The sequence below is a fragment of the Biomphalaria glabrata genome, chromosome 7 (genome assembly GCF_947242115.1).
Source record: "Biomphalaria glabrata chromosome 7, xgBioGlab47.1, whole genome shotgun sequence".
Lineage (NCBI taxonomy): Eukaryota > Metazoa > Mollusca > Gastropoda > Planorbidae > Biomphalaria > Biomphalaria glabrata.
Window position 1 is genome coordinate 17,319,217 of NC_074717.1, and position 15,361 is coordinate 17,334,577.

The 15,361-nt window shown below is 35.9% G+C and overlaps 1 protein-coding gene across 3 annotated transcripts in view; it reads left to right on the plus strand.

Moving 5' to 3' along the window:
- The window catches only part of LOC106051973 (hemocyte protein-glutamine gamma-glutamyltransferase-like), a 77,006-nt gene that overhangs the window by 29,123 nt on the left and 32,522 nt on the right, over nt 1–15,361 (plus strand). For all 3 annotated transcript variants that reach the window (XM_056036714.1, XM_056036716.1, XM_056036715.1), the window contains exon 3: nt 7,278–7,432. In XM_056036714.1, the coding sequence (XP_055892689.1) occupies nt 7,278–7,432 (155 nt within the window). The remainder of the gene's footprint in view (nt 1–7,277; nt 7,433–15,361) is intronic.

A 15,361-nucleotide genomic window follows, 5' to 3' on the forward strand; every position in this document is an offset into this window, starting at 1 on the left:
CTACAGTCATGTAGCATAAAGCAGCTTTAGCATTAAGTTTATTTTTAGATTTCTGCAGTGTTGCAGAGCAAGATCATGGTTGTGTTGTTGAAGAGTTTCTCGGAACTGCAAGCTAATTCCAGACCATGAAAGGAGTGGGGGAGAAATAGAGCAGGGCGAAAGGAGATCGTTTGTTTGGTCAAACGTAATTAAAAGACATACATTCGGTTTGGGGCTTCAACGACGACAGTAAATTGTTTAATTAAATTGTATTTACAATGTGTATATATTAAAGTCATTCGTAGATCCAGAATTAAAGCTTTGTTGTTGTAGGATCTTAGTTGTTTTGAATTAATAGTTTACATTTGAATCACCGGCATCACGATATTGTTTGAGTGTTCAATAATTGTTTAAAAGTGGACATTTATACCAAATTATAACATTAGAAACTCATTGTCTGATCAACACCATCTCATCGTAACATCAAAGCATCCTCACATATAGCACTCAATAGAAATATCGTCATACCCACATTAAATCAAGTGCTATTTGCCTGTATGGCGAAGAGGAAAGCAGCTGGCATCTGAAAGAGAAAACTGGAGAGCCCTTACGAAGGTCGCGTGACACCTATTTGAGGCACAGGGAAAATCCCTTCCCGAATACAGGGACAGACAACGGAAAGAAACTTTAAATAGACAACGGTTTCGTCTGCATAAGCGTGACAAAATATGCAGATCGCAATTTATTCCCGTTTAGACAGAGGCGGCTCAAGAACAAAATTTTATGTGGGCGAAGTAAAGTTCTCTTATACCTATATTCTATATACTACTAGATAATGGACACAAAACGGTCAAATTTACTGTCACGAGTCGAGTCTGTGACCTATTTCGACCAGTTTCTAGAAGCTCGAGGTCAAACCAGTGCAAGTGTCCAGCGTAAACAAGTTTAGGTATCCAATCAAAGAAAGAGGTTAAGGGAAAAAAATAGCACACGTCAGTTTCTAGAAGGTCAAAGTTACTAAAATAATTAGGGGAGAAGTTTCCATGATTCTGGAATGTACGATTAAGAAAGTTATAAATTAAGGGAAAGTCAGTTAGACGGGGTCCTCGCTTAGTCCTCGATTAGATATGGTTATAAGTTTTATGATATTAGCGGGTCCATTAATTAAAGTTTTATTAGTTAAAGTTGAATGTTATACTAAGTGAAGTTTCATGTATCTTTAAGTTTTATTTATGAAGTATCAAGTCAAGTTGTTATTGAATTGAGAAGTCATTTTATGTGAAAGAAGTATTATTAAAGAAGTTTTAAGAAAATACTGAGAGATGTTTCTTTCTTTATTTCATTGAGTTGTTAAGTTTGATAATATAATCCCTGGCAAGTGTGATCGTCACATTTACATTCTTAAAAATGCCATTTATAAAAAAAAAAAAATGGAATTCTATCAACATACTATTTTCTTCTCTAGGTCTTATTGAAATGCTTGACTTACAATTACATAGTGTTGTGTATTTCTTGACTTGTAGTCTTCAATCATTTTCTTTTCAGTTGACTTGCGAGCAGTTCCGGACCGCTAGTTTTGATTATGTTTCATTCACTTTTTTTTTCTGTTATAGAATGTTTAAATGTTTAGTAACAGGAACAAGGTTATATAACTCTTCATATGATTAGAAAGGGGAAGCAACCGCTGTAATCCACCCTTTTTCAGACTTTGCAATCTATGGGACAGATGATGTTAAGGTTCTTTTCTGCTATTTTTGAAGTTTGTGTTTGACAAAATCTTAAGATAATCTATGTAGTCAGCCATTATGAAAAGAAGTTGAAGTAATTGATAAACCTTCGAGGCGCGAGGCCGTCTGCGGTTGCCCACCTTGCCTACTTCTTGTGCCGCTTTTGCGTTCAGATGCTCTGAATGAATCCTTCCTTGTTTGCACGTTTATTGTGAAAGCACATCCTACGACTCTAGTCACGTGTCAAGATTATGTGTTAAAAAAATCAAGTAACAGGATCATGAGCGTAGCCAGGGGGGGGGGGGTTTGGGGTTCAACCCCCCCCCCCCCCCGAAATGAAATCCCCCCCCCCCCTGGGGGGGAACGAAATTAAGTGACTCATTTTTGCTTTCATTTTGTTTATTTTAGGTGTGATTTTAATACTAAATCATCACTTACTACAGCACAGCCGAGGGGTTTTTGAGTTAAAAACCATCTACCAGCAGGGGGTTTTAAGTTTAAAACCCCCTACCTGGGGGTTTTGAGATTTAAAAAAACCTAATCAGGGGGTTTTGAGATACAAATCCCTCTACCAGGGGGTTTTGAGTTTAAAACCCCCTACCAGGGGCTTTGAGTTTAAAACCCCCTATAGGGGGTTTTGAGTTTTAAACCCCCTACCAGAGGTTTTTGCAGTTAAATCGCCCTCTTCTATAAAACAAAACAAAAAAGGAAACAAAAATCCACAAATTTCAACAGCAAAGTTCAGGAAAATTTTGATTTTAAAACCCCCTCCAATATTTACGATAACCCCCCTCTTCAATATAAAAAAAAAGCAAATTACACACTCAAAATTCTATGAGCGTAGCCAAAGGGGTTTTGAGTTTAATTCCCCCCCCCCCCTCCAGTTGGGGTTTGAAGCTAAATAGTACCTATTCAATATAAAAAAAGCAAATTACACACTATAAAATCTGTGAGCGTAGCCAAAGGGGTTTGAGTTTAAAACCCCCTGCCAGCTTGGTTTGAAGCTGAAAACTACCTCTTCAATATTTAAAAAAAAAAAGCAAATTGCGCACTTAAAATGCTATGAGCGTAGCCAAAGGGAGTTTTGAGTTTAAACCCCCCTCCTCCAGATGGCTTTTTCTTTAAAGTTTAAAACCCCTCCAGATGGTTTTGAGTTTAAAATTCCCCTACAGAGCGTTTAGAGTTGTAAACCTCTCCCTTCAATATTATTTTAAAGCAAACTACAGTCACAAATTCTATGATCGTAGCTAAATGGGGTTTTGAATTAAAAAAAAAACAAACTCCAGAGATTTTTTAGTTTAAAACCCCTCAACAGCTGATTTTGACGAAAAAACCTTTCCTTTTCGATATAAAATCTAAAGCGAAATACAGGCGTGTAATTCCAGGAGCGTAGTCAATAAAGGTTACACATTTCTACCAGTGGCTTGGGCCCCATTAATAAAGTGTGAAGTCTTCTGCCGAAATTGAAAAACACTAAATGTGGCTCAACAAAGATGGCTAAGACATATTTTAGGAGTCAGTCATAGAGATCGGGACTAAATCAAAGAAATCCTATGCCGAACTGGGAGTCGACCCCTTAGTAAGGTTGTGACAGAGCGTCGCATGAGGTTTTGCGGGACATGTTCTCCGACAAAATGAATTACGCAAAATAAGAGTAGCGGAAACAGCTTGCCGGAAAATGCGCCGAACGTCGCGAGAGGGTCTAAGTCAGTAAGAATAGCACATTAGGTTTTTGAAATAAAACTTTTTAATCGCAGGTAAATGCTCTGTAGATACCTCAGAATATGCATTTTTTTGACTTTCAAGACGAGAAATAGTGCTCGGCGTCGGGGCTTCGCCCCGCGCTGGGGGAGCGCTGCGACCTCCCCCAGACCCCTTTGCTAGCAAAGGAGGGGAGTCTACACGTTTTCCACTAATTCCGAGAAGAATCTATTCTAGGGCACATTAAGCGTCTTCCGAAAGGGTCAGAATGTAATAAAGATTAATATGTACACACACACACATTTTTTTTTCGCGGGGGGGGGGGGATGGAGGTAATTCCCCCCCCCCCCCGAAAAAAAATCCTGGCTACGCCCATGAACAGGATACAACAATTAAAAGTGCACTGGTGTAGACAGTATTCACTTGACATGACCTACAATATAGAATTAGACCTAGCCATGGACGTGGAAAGGAAACACCTTGGAACATATTGAGGCTCGACTGTTGTAGGGAACATGTTCTTTACTTTAGGTTTTAACAAAATTCCTTTCTGTTTTTTTACTCTTTTTTATTTTTATTTTCGCATCACTTTTTACCAAAATTACATTTTCCCCACTTTCTTTTCATTCACTTACTTTTCATTCACACACTTACTTTTCATTCACTTACTTTTCATTCACTTACTTTTCATTCACTTACTTTTCATTCACTTACTTTTCATTCAATTACTTTTCCTTCACTTACTTTTCATTCACTTACTTTTCATTCACACACTTACTTTTCATTCACTTACTTTTCATTCACTTACTTTTCATTCAATTACTTTTCCTTCACTTACTTTTCATTCACTTACTTTTCCTTACACTTTTTTTTCGTCAATTTCTTTAGTCAGATATTTTTTTTTTACCTCTAAAGGATGTAAGTAAAAAAACAACAACATGTTTAACATTTAATTAAAAAAAAGTAATTGTTAACAATGTAATAAATATCTAGACAATTATTTATTTAAACTAAATGCCAACACATTAGCTGACTGACTTATTCATCACTTATTGTCCACGTTTTCAGATGTATTCTAAACACTTCAACTTTGCTCACGCTCGAAATGACTAGAGGATTTTTTTCTATAAATATGTTCTAATTAAGCCGAAATTCTTTCCACTAATCCTTTAGGGCGTAAATCAAAGATATTTCTGTTTTCTTTCCTAGTAACTATCAGGGGCGGACTAGCTATATGGGCAAACGGGCAAATGTCCGGTGGGCCGGTACCAAAAAGGCCGGCCTGGTCGCGACCAAAGAAAAAAAAATTAAATACAGACAACTTTAAAAAAAAGTGACAGCAGCAAGACACAAAGGCCGAACACGTTTTCTTGTTTGTTTGTTTTTACATTCTTATTACAATTAATTTTGTTTGACATTCAACAAGAATATCAAGAAAAATACACTATACACTGTACGTATTATCATTTGCAAAACGTTAGACCGTACTTTCTGCTATGCACGAGCGGCATGGACTGCTTTGATGTCTTCGAGGCTGTGTTTGGCCTAATCATTTTTGCTGGTCGGCATGGACCTTTGATGGCGCTCCCATTTTATTTTGCTCCTTCCCTTCCCCGTCTTCCGATGGTTCCATTGTCAGTTAACGAAAAAGAGGGATGAGAGAGGTTAAGTGAGAAAACATTGATATAACGCAGCAATAGGCGCTACAATTAGCTCTTTAACAATACTTAATAGAAATTAACACATACACACAGCCGCGAAATTGCAAACCGCCCAAATTATTCTAAGCTCAATATGGGTATAAAGTTCTACTTTCTGTGATTTAAAAAGAAGTAGTAAGTTTGTTTTTGTTTATTTTTAAAACATAGATTTAAAAATACTACACTTAAAGCTTACAAAAAAAAATTATTTAATTAAAAAATAAATCTAGATCTAAATAAATTATAATTAATGTCAAACTTATGCTTAGTATGAAGTCATTAATGATGAAAATTATTACAATAATTACAATAATTTATATAGCGCTGTCACATCCGATATTTAATGAAAGGAGATTTAATTTATATTTTAAATAATGGGTCATGGTATATTCATATATATAGAAATCGCGTTTTTGAGAATGTACTAGGAGGAAGCAAGAGCATTTCACATTAAGTAAGTACCTCTTTAACCTTTCTGCTTTCTCTTATCTTTTAATGGAATGGGTTGCCTTAGTCAGACAGGAAACAAATGATTTAGCATATTTTAAATCACAGATGAACATGCTTGACTAGATTGACACATGAAATGCGAAGGACGTAACTATCTTTTTTTTTTAAGAAACGTCTGTAATCTATAAGTAATACCAAAAAGCTTCAAACTCATTCGTCTGCTATTGTATTGTTTATAGTTTCCAGACTACATACATGTATAAATAGAATCCATTATGTAATCCTACGAATGCATCCATCCAGTTTTCGATGCGTTATCAAACTGTATTTATTTTGTAGAGAATTAGGCTTACATCTATACTATAACACATGGGCGTGGTCGGGAGGGAAGGGGTTTAAACCATCACTTGCCTCAGACCTCATTGTCTGAAAAGGAAACTTTACTTACTGCCCCAGTGCAGCCAACTTAAGCAAACTACAGTCACCAAATTTCATGAGCGTAGCCAAAAGGGGTTTTGTGGTTGCACTCCCCCCTCAAATACAAAAACTAAAGCATTTTACCATTTTCTACCAGTCGCTGAACTCCATTGAATAGCAAATTTAGTTTTTGATTTTTTTTAGCAGAACAGTAGCAGGCTAATTGCACTGTATATACCTCAGAATATGCATTTTTTAAAGTTTAAAATAACGGAAATGATGCTTGGTTCCGGAGCTCACAGCCCTCCCCCGGACTCCCTACCTGTCAATTGGCGGTGTGTATTGTCTTTCCATTAATTATAGGAAGAGAATATTCTAGGGTAGAAAAAACCTTTGAAAGAATGAAAGATCAGAATGTAATGAAGATTAATTACATATACACACACACACTAATATATATAATATAAATTGCGGAGTGGGGTAAAAATCCCCCCCCACCGAAAATATATGACATGCCATTTGTTGGCCGGTTTATATGGTAATGCCGGGCCAATTTTGATACCCAGTCTGCCCCTGGTAACTATAGGTGTGTTTATGAGAACAAAGTTGAAATGTTGAACGGGCTAGATTTACATCTAGATATAGAATTGGAAGCCGAAGTATGTAGGATTTGTTTTGGCCGGGAGGAGGCACGGGTAAGTGATACCATAAATCCATAATTCACGAGTTAAAACTATGTGCGTGGGAGGGTTATAATGTGGGCTGTTCCATTAGGGCAGTGGCTCTCAAATTTTTTGAGAGCGTAGATCCCTTACCGTGTTTTTCGATTTTAGGTAGACCTCTAATAATGCAATTTACCTCTTAGACTTTTAGCGACTAAATTCTTTCAATGAATAACGTAGTGTAGTTCTAACATGGAATAGTTTGTTTTTAAAGGCTTTCAAATCCACAGCAGCGCCCAAGCATAACCTATTGGTTCTCCATCCATTGCTGCTCATTTAAATTTGATAAAGGGATTTCTTTTTCTTAAATCGATTCTCTAAAATACTCAATATGTTTGTTCGACATCGAGACTATCGAACGACAGTCCAGTGCGCACACACCTCTGAACTTTATTGTAGCTTAAAGGAATTCTTTTAACAAATACAAAGACTCAAACTCCATTTATTTATTCAAAAAACTATCAAATTTTACTTAATGTGACTATCAAACACCGCCAGTGACGTCGCTAACAAACAGCTCTCAAAATTTAAAGAAACTATCAAAAATGTTTTATTTATTTATTATTTTGTATCACTTGCAGACAGCAGCCCCCCTCCACTCTGGTGTTCAGAAACTCAAGTTTACCTTTTTATAACTATATGACGACTGCTCATTACTACATCTATGGCAATGAATCAACAGAAGCCTTAGTTACACCTGCTAGACCCAATGTAGAACTGAAACAGGAAGCAGCTAGTAAGTTTTTGTTCATATACTTCTAAATATACGAGCAAATATAGGATTAAATTATAACAAAATATTTGTGTCAAAACTGTGAAGCGTTCAAAGGGCAATGCAAATAATGGCAAAGAAAGTAACTAGAAAATAAAGTTCCATCATCTGCGCTCATCACAAGGTCTGAAAGGGGAACTTGACTTACTTTACATCTGCACTTATTACAAGGTCTGAAAGGGGAGCTTGACTTACTTTACATCTGCGCTCATCGCAAGATCTGAAAGGGGAACTTGACTTACTTTACATCTGTTTGACTTACTTTACATCTGCACTTATCTTAAGGTCTGAAAGGGGAACTTTACTTACTTTACATCTGCACTTATTACAAGGTCTGAAAGGGGAACTTTACTTACTTTACATTTGTTTGACTTACTTTACATCTGCACTTATCTTAAGATCTGAAAGGGGAACTTTACTTACTTTACATTTGTTTGACTTACTTTAGATCTGTTTGACTTACTTTACATCTGTTTGACTTACTTTACATCTGCACTTATCTTAAGGTCTGAAAGGGGAACTTTACTTACTTTACATTTGTTTAACTTACTCTACATCTACACCTATCTCAAGGTCTGAAAGGGAACTTTACTTACTTTACATTTGTTTGACTTACTCTACATCTAAATCTATCTCAAGGGTTGAAAGGGGAACTTTACTTACTTTACATCTACACCTATCTCAAGGTCTGAAAGGGGAACTTTACTTACTTTACATTTGCACTTATCTCAAGGTCTGAAAGGGGAACTTGACTTACTTAACATTTGCACGTATCGCAAGGTCTGCAAGGGGAACTTGGCTTAATTAACATCTGCACTCGGCTTATTGAGCAGCTCAATAATATAAACTAGCACACCTTCCTTGTTGATTTCGTCTAGAATTGACATCATGCAACAACTGGCCATTTCATACTGTATCAAGTACTATAGAGAACACCCGCTTTTATAATACTTAAATAAACAAAATAAAAAATACAACTCTGTTTGTCTGTCTGGTAAAAAGTTTGTACATGTTATTTCTCCGACACCCAATCTCGATTAAGCTGAAATTTGGCACAATTATTTCTTTTACATGATAACACAAGAATCAATATTTTTTTTCTTAACCATTTAGTTAATTACCTATTTGTAATTAATTATTGTGTTTGGTTTATTGAACAAGGGAAAGAAATCGTACTTGGCATATGTGGTAGTATAAGTTGAATAAGTCCCCTTGTGGACTCTTGAGCCCTGAGCAGTGGCGTCACTAGGTTGGGTGTCACCCGGTGCGGTCAGCTCAGGGTGTCACCCCCGCCCCTTCCCTTTTTTTTCGTTTGTTTGTTGCGCTGTAATACATATAGTTTATAATGACCTACGTTATTCGATTGTTCAACGACTATAAAATGAGTGTCTATGAAATTTTAAAATTCAGTTGTTTATTACAGTTTAACTAAAGGTTTATGGGCTTACATAGTCATGTGTAGCTCTGCACGCATCCTTAATCTTTGGAATCGAAGACATTGCCATTAATCTATAGTTCACTTTTTTTTTCTAGATTTCAAACTTGAAAACTTATCATTAACTGTATCACAATCAATGTCTCTAACGATTTCATTTTTAATAAAATTGCCCGTTGTGAAAGTGTCGTTTGTTCCTATGTCTCAAACAGTTCTTAATTTTAATTTTTGAAATCCTTTTCCACATGAGACGCCATAGATAAGCAAGTTTTAAGAAACGGTTGAAGGCTTTGTTAAAGGATTTAGACATTTTATTTAAGGTCTTAGTGGCATATGAATCATGCACTGTCAACTTTTATTTGCTTCAAGAATAACTTTTGTTGCCTTTAGATCTCTTCTCAGTCATCTTATTTCTGTTTGAATGTCGCCTTTTGAAAAATCTTATGTACGCCAATATTTTGAAACGGACATCTACAATACTTCGTCGGTTGTGGAGCTAAAGAATTTTTGGTTGGATTGCTCCAAATTTATCTGCTACATCAATGATTGCTTCCAGTAGAAGTTGAAGCTCTGATTTAAAAAAAAAAAAAAAGATCAACGCACAACATAAGAATGAACCTCTTTTTCTCTTCTTACGCAGTGAGTCCAGCATCTTGGGATTGTTCGCCTGACTTTTTTCTTCTTGTTTTTAATATTTTTTTCTTCTGAATCACAGTGCTTTATTTTAGAAGAGCTAAAATGTTATGCCTTTGTTAAAGAAAAGGTTCAATTAGTCACAACATTGTCAATAGTTTAATGAGAGGCCTTTACTCTTGTGTGTCTTTCACCTTCTTTTACATCTCCCCTCCCCTTTCCACCAAAAAAAAGGGAAGAAAGGTCAAAAAAAAATCTTAAGCTGCACCTCTAGTGGCTATAATTCCAGAACGAAGAAAGTATTTCAATCGTATAAAAAATGCTAGGCAAAAAGCTAATTTCTGAAAAATAATGTTGACCACATAGATTGAGTGAATGTTATACACATCCATTAAATAGCCATTCTGTTGGTTCAAAATAAATTTCCTGTACTCCTCCATGGCTCCAGATATTGAAGCTGCATTTTCATACCTTTGAGCTCCACATATAAATTAATGCTCAACCTTTTCTAGACATTTTAAGATTTAAGTTGATCTACTCAGCTTTTTAGGTCTCCCTTAAAATTGTATAACTTCTGGATCTGATCAGTGTATGCTATGTAAGGTGTGCTATGTCAGGTGTGTTGTCAATCAAAATACAAAGGTGCTTACTGTCATTCTGACTCTAATATCTTTTAAGTCGTTTGTTAAAACATTTATAAACTTTTTAACATTACAGATGTACTTTCAGCAATGGGTCTGATCTACATAACATTTCTATCATCTCATGGAAATTCTATATTCAATAAAGACTCGTTGGTAATATGGTCACAAAATGTTAAATATTCTGCTTTTATAGAAACAGTCCGTGCAATTTATCCTTCCATTGTTTTTCTTCTTTACATCAATCACAGCAACGACTTCCTTGTCAATTGTATTTGTTGCCGGATGCTCTTGTTTTCCAATTTCCCAATCCAGATGAATTCTTCATACGTCTTTTATTATTCCAATTTCGGACATTATTTCAACCACACATTAGATTAAGTTACAAATTCCTATTTCATTTCAATACAATTAGTTTAAAATAGTTGACAACAAAAGAATACATTTTTTTTCTATTAAATGACTAAATCGTCACCATTAGGAAGCATCAGAACCATTCTTAGCACAAGCCAAGAAGAGAAATCCTCTGCAATATTCAAGTATAACATTCGACTGACACATTGTAATAATTCCTTCATCTTGGCTACAGCTTCCTTAACAGAAAAATGAAATAACATCATTATCTTCAGAAATCTCAATTTCCACTTATTTACTTTCCAATTCTACAAAATTTACATTAATCACATGTGAGATTTTAATATTTATGACTGAAGAATGTCTTCATTTGTTAAACAGTGACTATTGGTTGGCATCCTGATATTACGGTGCTAGTTACTAATGCAATAGATTCAATTAAAACATTTATTTGAATCAAAGCAGTGTTCATAAACACACACGCAGCTGGTCTACAATGGAAAGTCAGGTGTCACGTTTTCCTTCTGGTATTAAGTATGATATAATAATTTAAACCTTTTGATAGAATTTCATTAGAAAATTAAAATATGTTTAGTCGAAATGAAAAAAAAAAGTAGATAGATCTATTGATTCAGTAAGAATAACATGTTCCAATATTTGGCCACTGTCGTTTTTTTTTTTTTGTTAAATTGTCAGTTATTCACAAAGTTGCATTTTTTTACTTGGGTGTCACCCCCCCCCCCAACGGGTGTCACCCAGTGCGGACCGCACCCCCTAGTGACGCCACTGGCCCTGAGTGAACCTTTTTTAAATGCATTTAAAAAAAACGATCATATAAACATTGACCAAGATACCTCCTTCTTACCTCCCCCTTTCCCAACTGGTCCAGACACGTGATAGGATCACAGAGCATTCAGAAATCTAAAAGCTAAACAAAAATAATTGGTACAAATATTTCTCATCGCACAGATTTATTATGTTTAGCTCCACCATGCATATAATTCAATGACTGATCCAATTCTAATTGATACTATTACACTTAATATAAGATTTGTTTTTTAAAATGTATTTTTGAATGTTTTCTTGTTGTTAAGATTGAGTACTAGTCTGGTGTGTTAGTTCTTACTGCTGTGGTCTTTTGTTTTCTTACTTGATTCAATGCATATGTTCTTTGCCTAAATAGTTCCCCGTGTTTACACCCTGACCTATGAAAATGTTGTTCAGTGTTGTGTTTGAAGTTTACAGCGGGAACTATGTAGATTATTGATTTGTCCCCACATTCTCAAGAAATAAAAATGTGTATAACATAATCGCTGCTTAGGATTTTGACTTCCTGTATTAGACTAGTTTGAAAGAAGTGTAACAGTTGATGAATATCTCCTAGAAAGGAATGACTAGCTCCTTGGCCACATTTGGAAATCTCTAGTTTGTCCGTTATAATTGTTCAAAGAAAAAAGAAATACATTTAAATTTGACTAGAGAACTAGGACTAGATATAGATCCAACATCCGTTTTGAAAGGACTATCAAGTACGCACATTTCTGAATGTAAGAGTTTAATAAACTAATGTTCAGTAAAAATAGTGCGCATCGTCTGCAAAGTCTAGATCTAAAGGCCTAAAATTGGAATATTATGAATTGTAGTAGATCTAAAAAAAAAAAAGTCGCTCTATGAGTTGTTTCAAGGAGGTAGTGTCTTTTTGTTCTAACTTTAGAAACACAGTCTCCTGGAAGATGTAATTCTAAGTAAACAAAATTGCATGTTGCTTATTGAATAACCTCACTACTCACGTTGGCTGTCTATGTAAAGAGTCAACAAACGCCGTGCAGTGTCAGGACTGCGGTTAATAATCTTACCAGTGCTCTAGTGATCTCAGGCAGTGTTAATAAGGCATACAGTTTACGTGCAGAAACGTTTAATTGGAATTATTCGTATCTTATTGTTTGTGATATGCTTTCTTGAAGGTTTCCTATTTCTTGTTAAACCAATTAGTACTATAAAAAGTTGCTACTTACTTATTGCTATTTCCAAAGTGATAAGAACTAATGAAAACTTATTTCATAATTCACTTGCTCCAACTATCAGCACATACCCATTTAAGTATAATATATAGTCTTCCATTCTGCTTTAATCATGGTCCCTGCGCTCTGGTCTAATATCTTGGGTAGACATGTGGGTTGAGGATGTTCTGCAAACACAAGAGACAAATCTCAATAAAAAAAAAAACTGTCTAGTCTACATCAGGATATGAACTCTAGCTCTTTTCGTTTGAAATGATATATGCCACTCAACCACACATAACTTTGACCAACTTATACTCCTAAAAAAACGACTGACTCAAGAGGCGCCCTCCAAGTTTGTGTGAAAACAGAAACTTCTTATGTTCTCTTGTTTCTTTAGCTTTTGATTTGACTTTCCATTGTGGACGTTCTTTTTTTTTTTCACATTTTTAAAATTATATTATGTGATTTTATGTTCGTTTGATTTCACTTTCCACTTACTTTGCTAGTTCCACTGTTTTGTTACCTCTCACAATGTCAATCATTTGCATGTGTTCGTTGCATATCATTGTAACTTGTGGCCTGTCTTTCTGTTTCGTTGAGTGCAACATTGGGCTGGGTTACTCTGTTACCTGTCGAGCTCAATTGTTTCAGTCAAATAAAATAGGCCATGGGAAGGAGGTGTTCTCAATTTCTTGAAGTATGTGCCTCGTTACTATGCTCAAACTAAAAGACACCTTAAATTGCTGTCTATCTATTCTTCCACCCATCCATGCAACCAACTATTAATCCAATTCACGAATACACCCATAAATAATATTTTTAAGCCTGGGGGCTTGTCCAGGTTTAATTTAGTTTAAAAATGTATGAATTTGAATTAATGAGTTACAATGTGAAATTACAATATTATTAGTATTAGATCTATATTATTATACTTAAATATACAGTTTCAACATGAATGTGTCATCAGCATCATCTGGTGAGGTATAAAGTTAAGTAAGTAGGTCTTATGTAATTAGTGCAACAATTTACATTTACATTGAGCATGAACAGTACTAATCCAAACATCGACACTGGCATGAAACTCCACCACTAAGATCAACTCCTACACTAACATCAACTCCTACACTAAGATCAACTCCTACACTAAGATCAACTTCTGCATAAAGATCAACTCCTACACTAAGATCAACTACACCACTAAGATCAACTCCACCACTAAGATCAACTCCTACACTAAGATCAACTCCTACACTAAGATCAACTTCTGCATAAAGATCAACTCCTACACTAAGATCAACTACACCACTAAGATCAACTACACCACTTAGATCAACTACACCACTAAGATCAACTTCACCACTAAGATCAGCTCCACCACTTAGATCAACTTCTACACTAAGATCAACTCCACCACTTAGATCAACTCTTACACTAAGATCAACTCCTACACTAAGATAAACTCCACCACTTAGATCAACTCTTACACTAAGATCAACTCCTACACTAAGATCAACTTCTACACTAAGATCAACTCTTACACTAAGATCAACTCTTAGACTGGCATGAAACTCCAACAGTAAGATCAACTCCTACAATAAGATCAACTCTTACACTAAGATCAACTCCACCACTTAGATCAACTCTTACACTAAGATCAACTCCTACACTAAGATAAACTCCACAACTAAGATCAACTCCACCACTAAGATCACCTCCACCACTTAGATCAACTCCTACACTAAGATCAACTCTTACACTAAGATCAACTCCACCACTAAGATCAACTCCTACACTTAGATCAACTCCAACACTAAGATCAACTCCTACACTACTTACACTGGCATTAAACTCCACCACTGAGATCAACTCCTACAATAGCATGAAACTGCACCACTAAGATCAACTTCTACACTAAGATCAACCCCACCACTAAGATCAACTCCACCACTAAGATCAACTTCTACACTAAGATCAACTTCTACACTAAGATCAACTTCTACACTAAGATCAACTCCTACACTAAGATCAACTTCTACACTAAGATCAACTTCTACACTAAGATCAACTTCTACACTAAGATCAACTTCTACACTAAGATCAACTCCTACACTGGCATGAAACTGCAAAGATCAACTCCAACACTGGCACGAAACTCCACCACTAAGATCAACTCCACCACTAAGACCAACTCCTTCACTAAAATCAACTCCACCACTAAGACCAACTCCTACACTAAGATCAACCCCATACACTAAGATCAATTCCTACACTGGCATGAAACTCCACCACTAAGATCAACTCCACCACTAAGACCAACTCCTTCACTAAAATCAACTCCACCACTAAGACCAACTCCTACACTAAGATCATCCCCATACACTAAGATCAATTCCTACACTGGCATGAAACTCCTTCACTAAAATCAACTCCACCACTAAGACCAACTCCTACACTAAGATCAACCCCATATACTAAGATCAATTCCTACACTGGCATGAAACTCCACCACTAAGATCAACTCCAACATTAAGACCAACTTCTACATTAAGATCAATTCCTACACTGGCATGAAACTGCACCACTAAGATCAATTCCTACACTGGCATGAAACTGCACCACTAAGATCAATTCCTACACTGGCATGAAACTCCACCACTAAGATCAACTCCACCATTAAGACCAACTTCTACATTAAGATCAATTCCTACACTGGCATGAAACTGCACCACTAAGATCAATTCCTACACTGGCATGAAACTCCACCACTAAGACCAACTCCACCACTAAGATCAACTCCACCATTAAGACCAACTCCACCATTAAGATC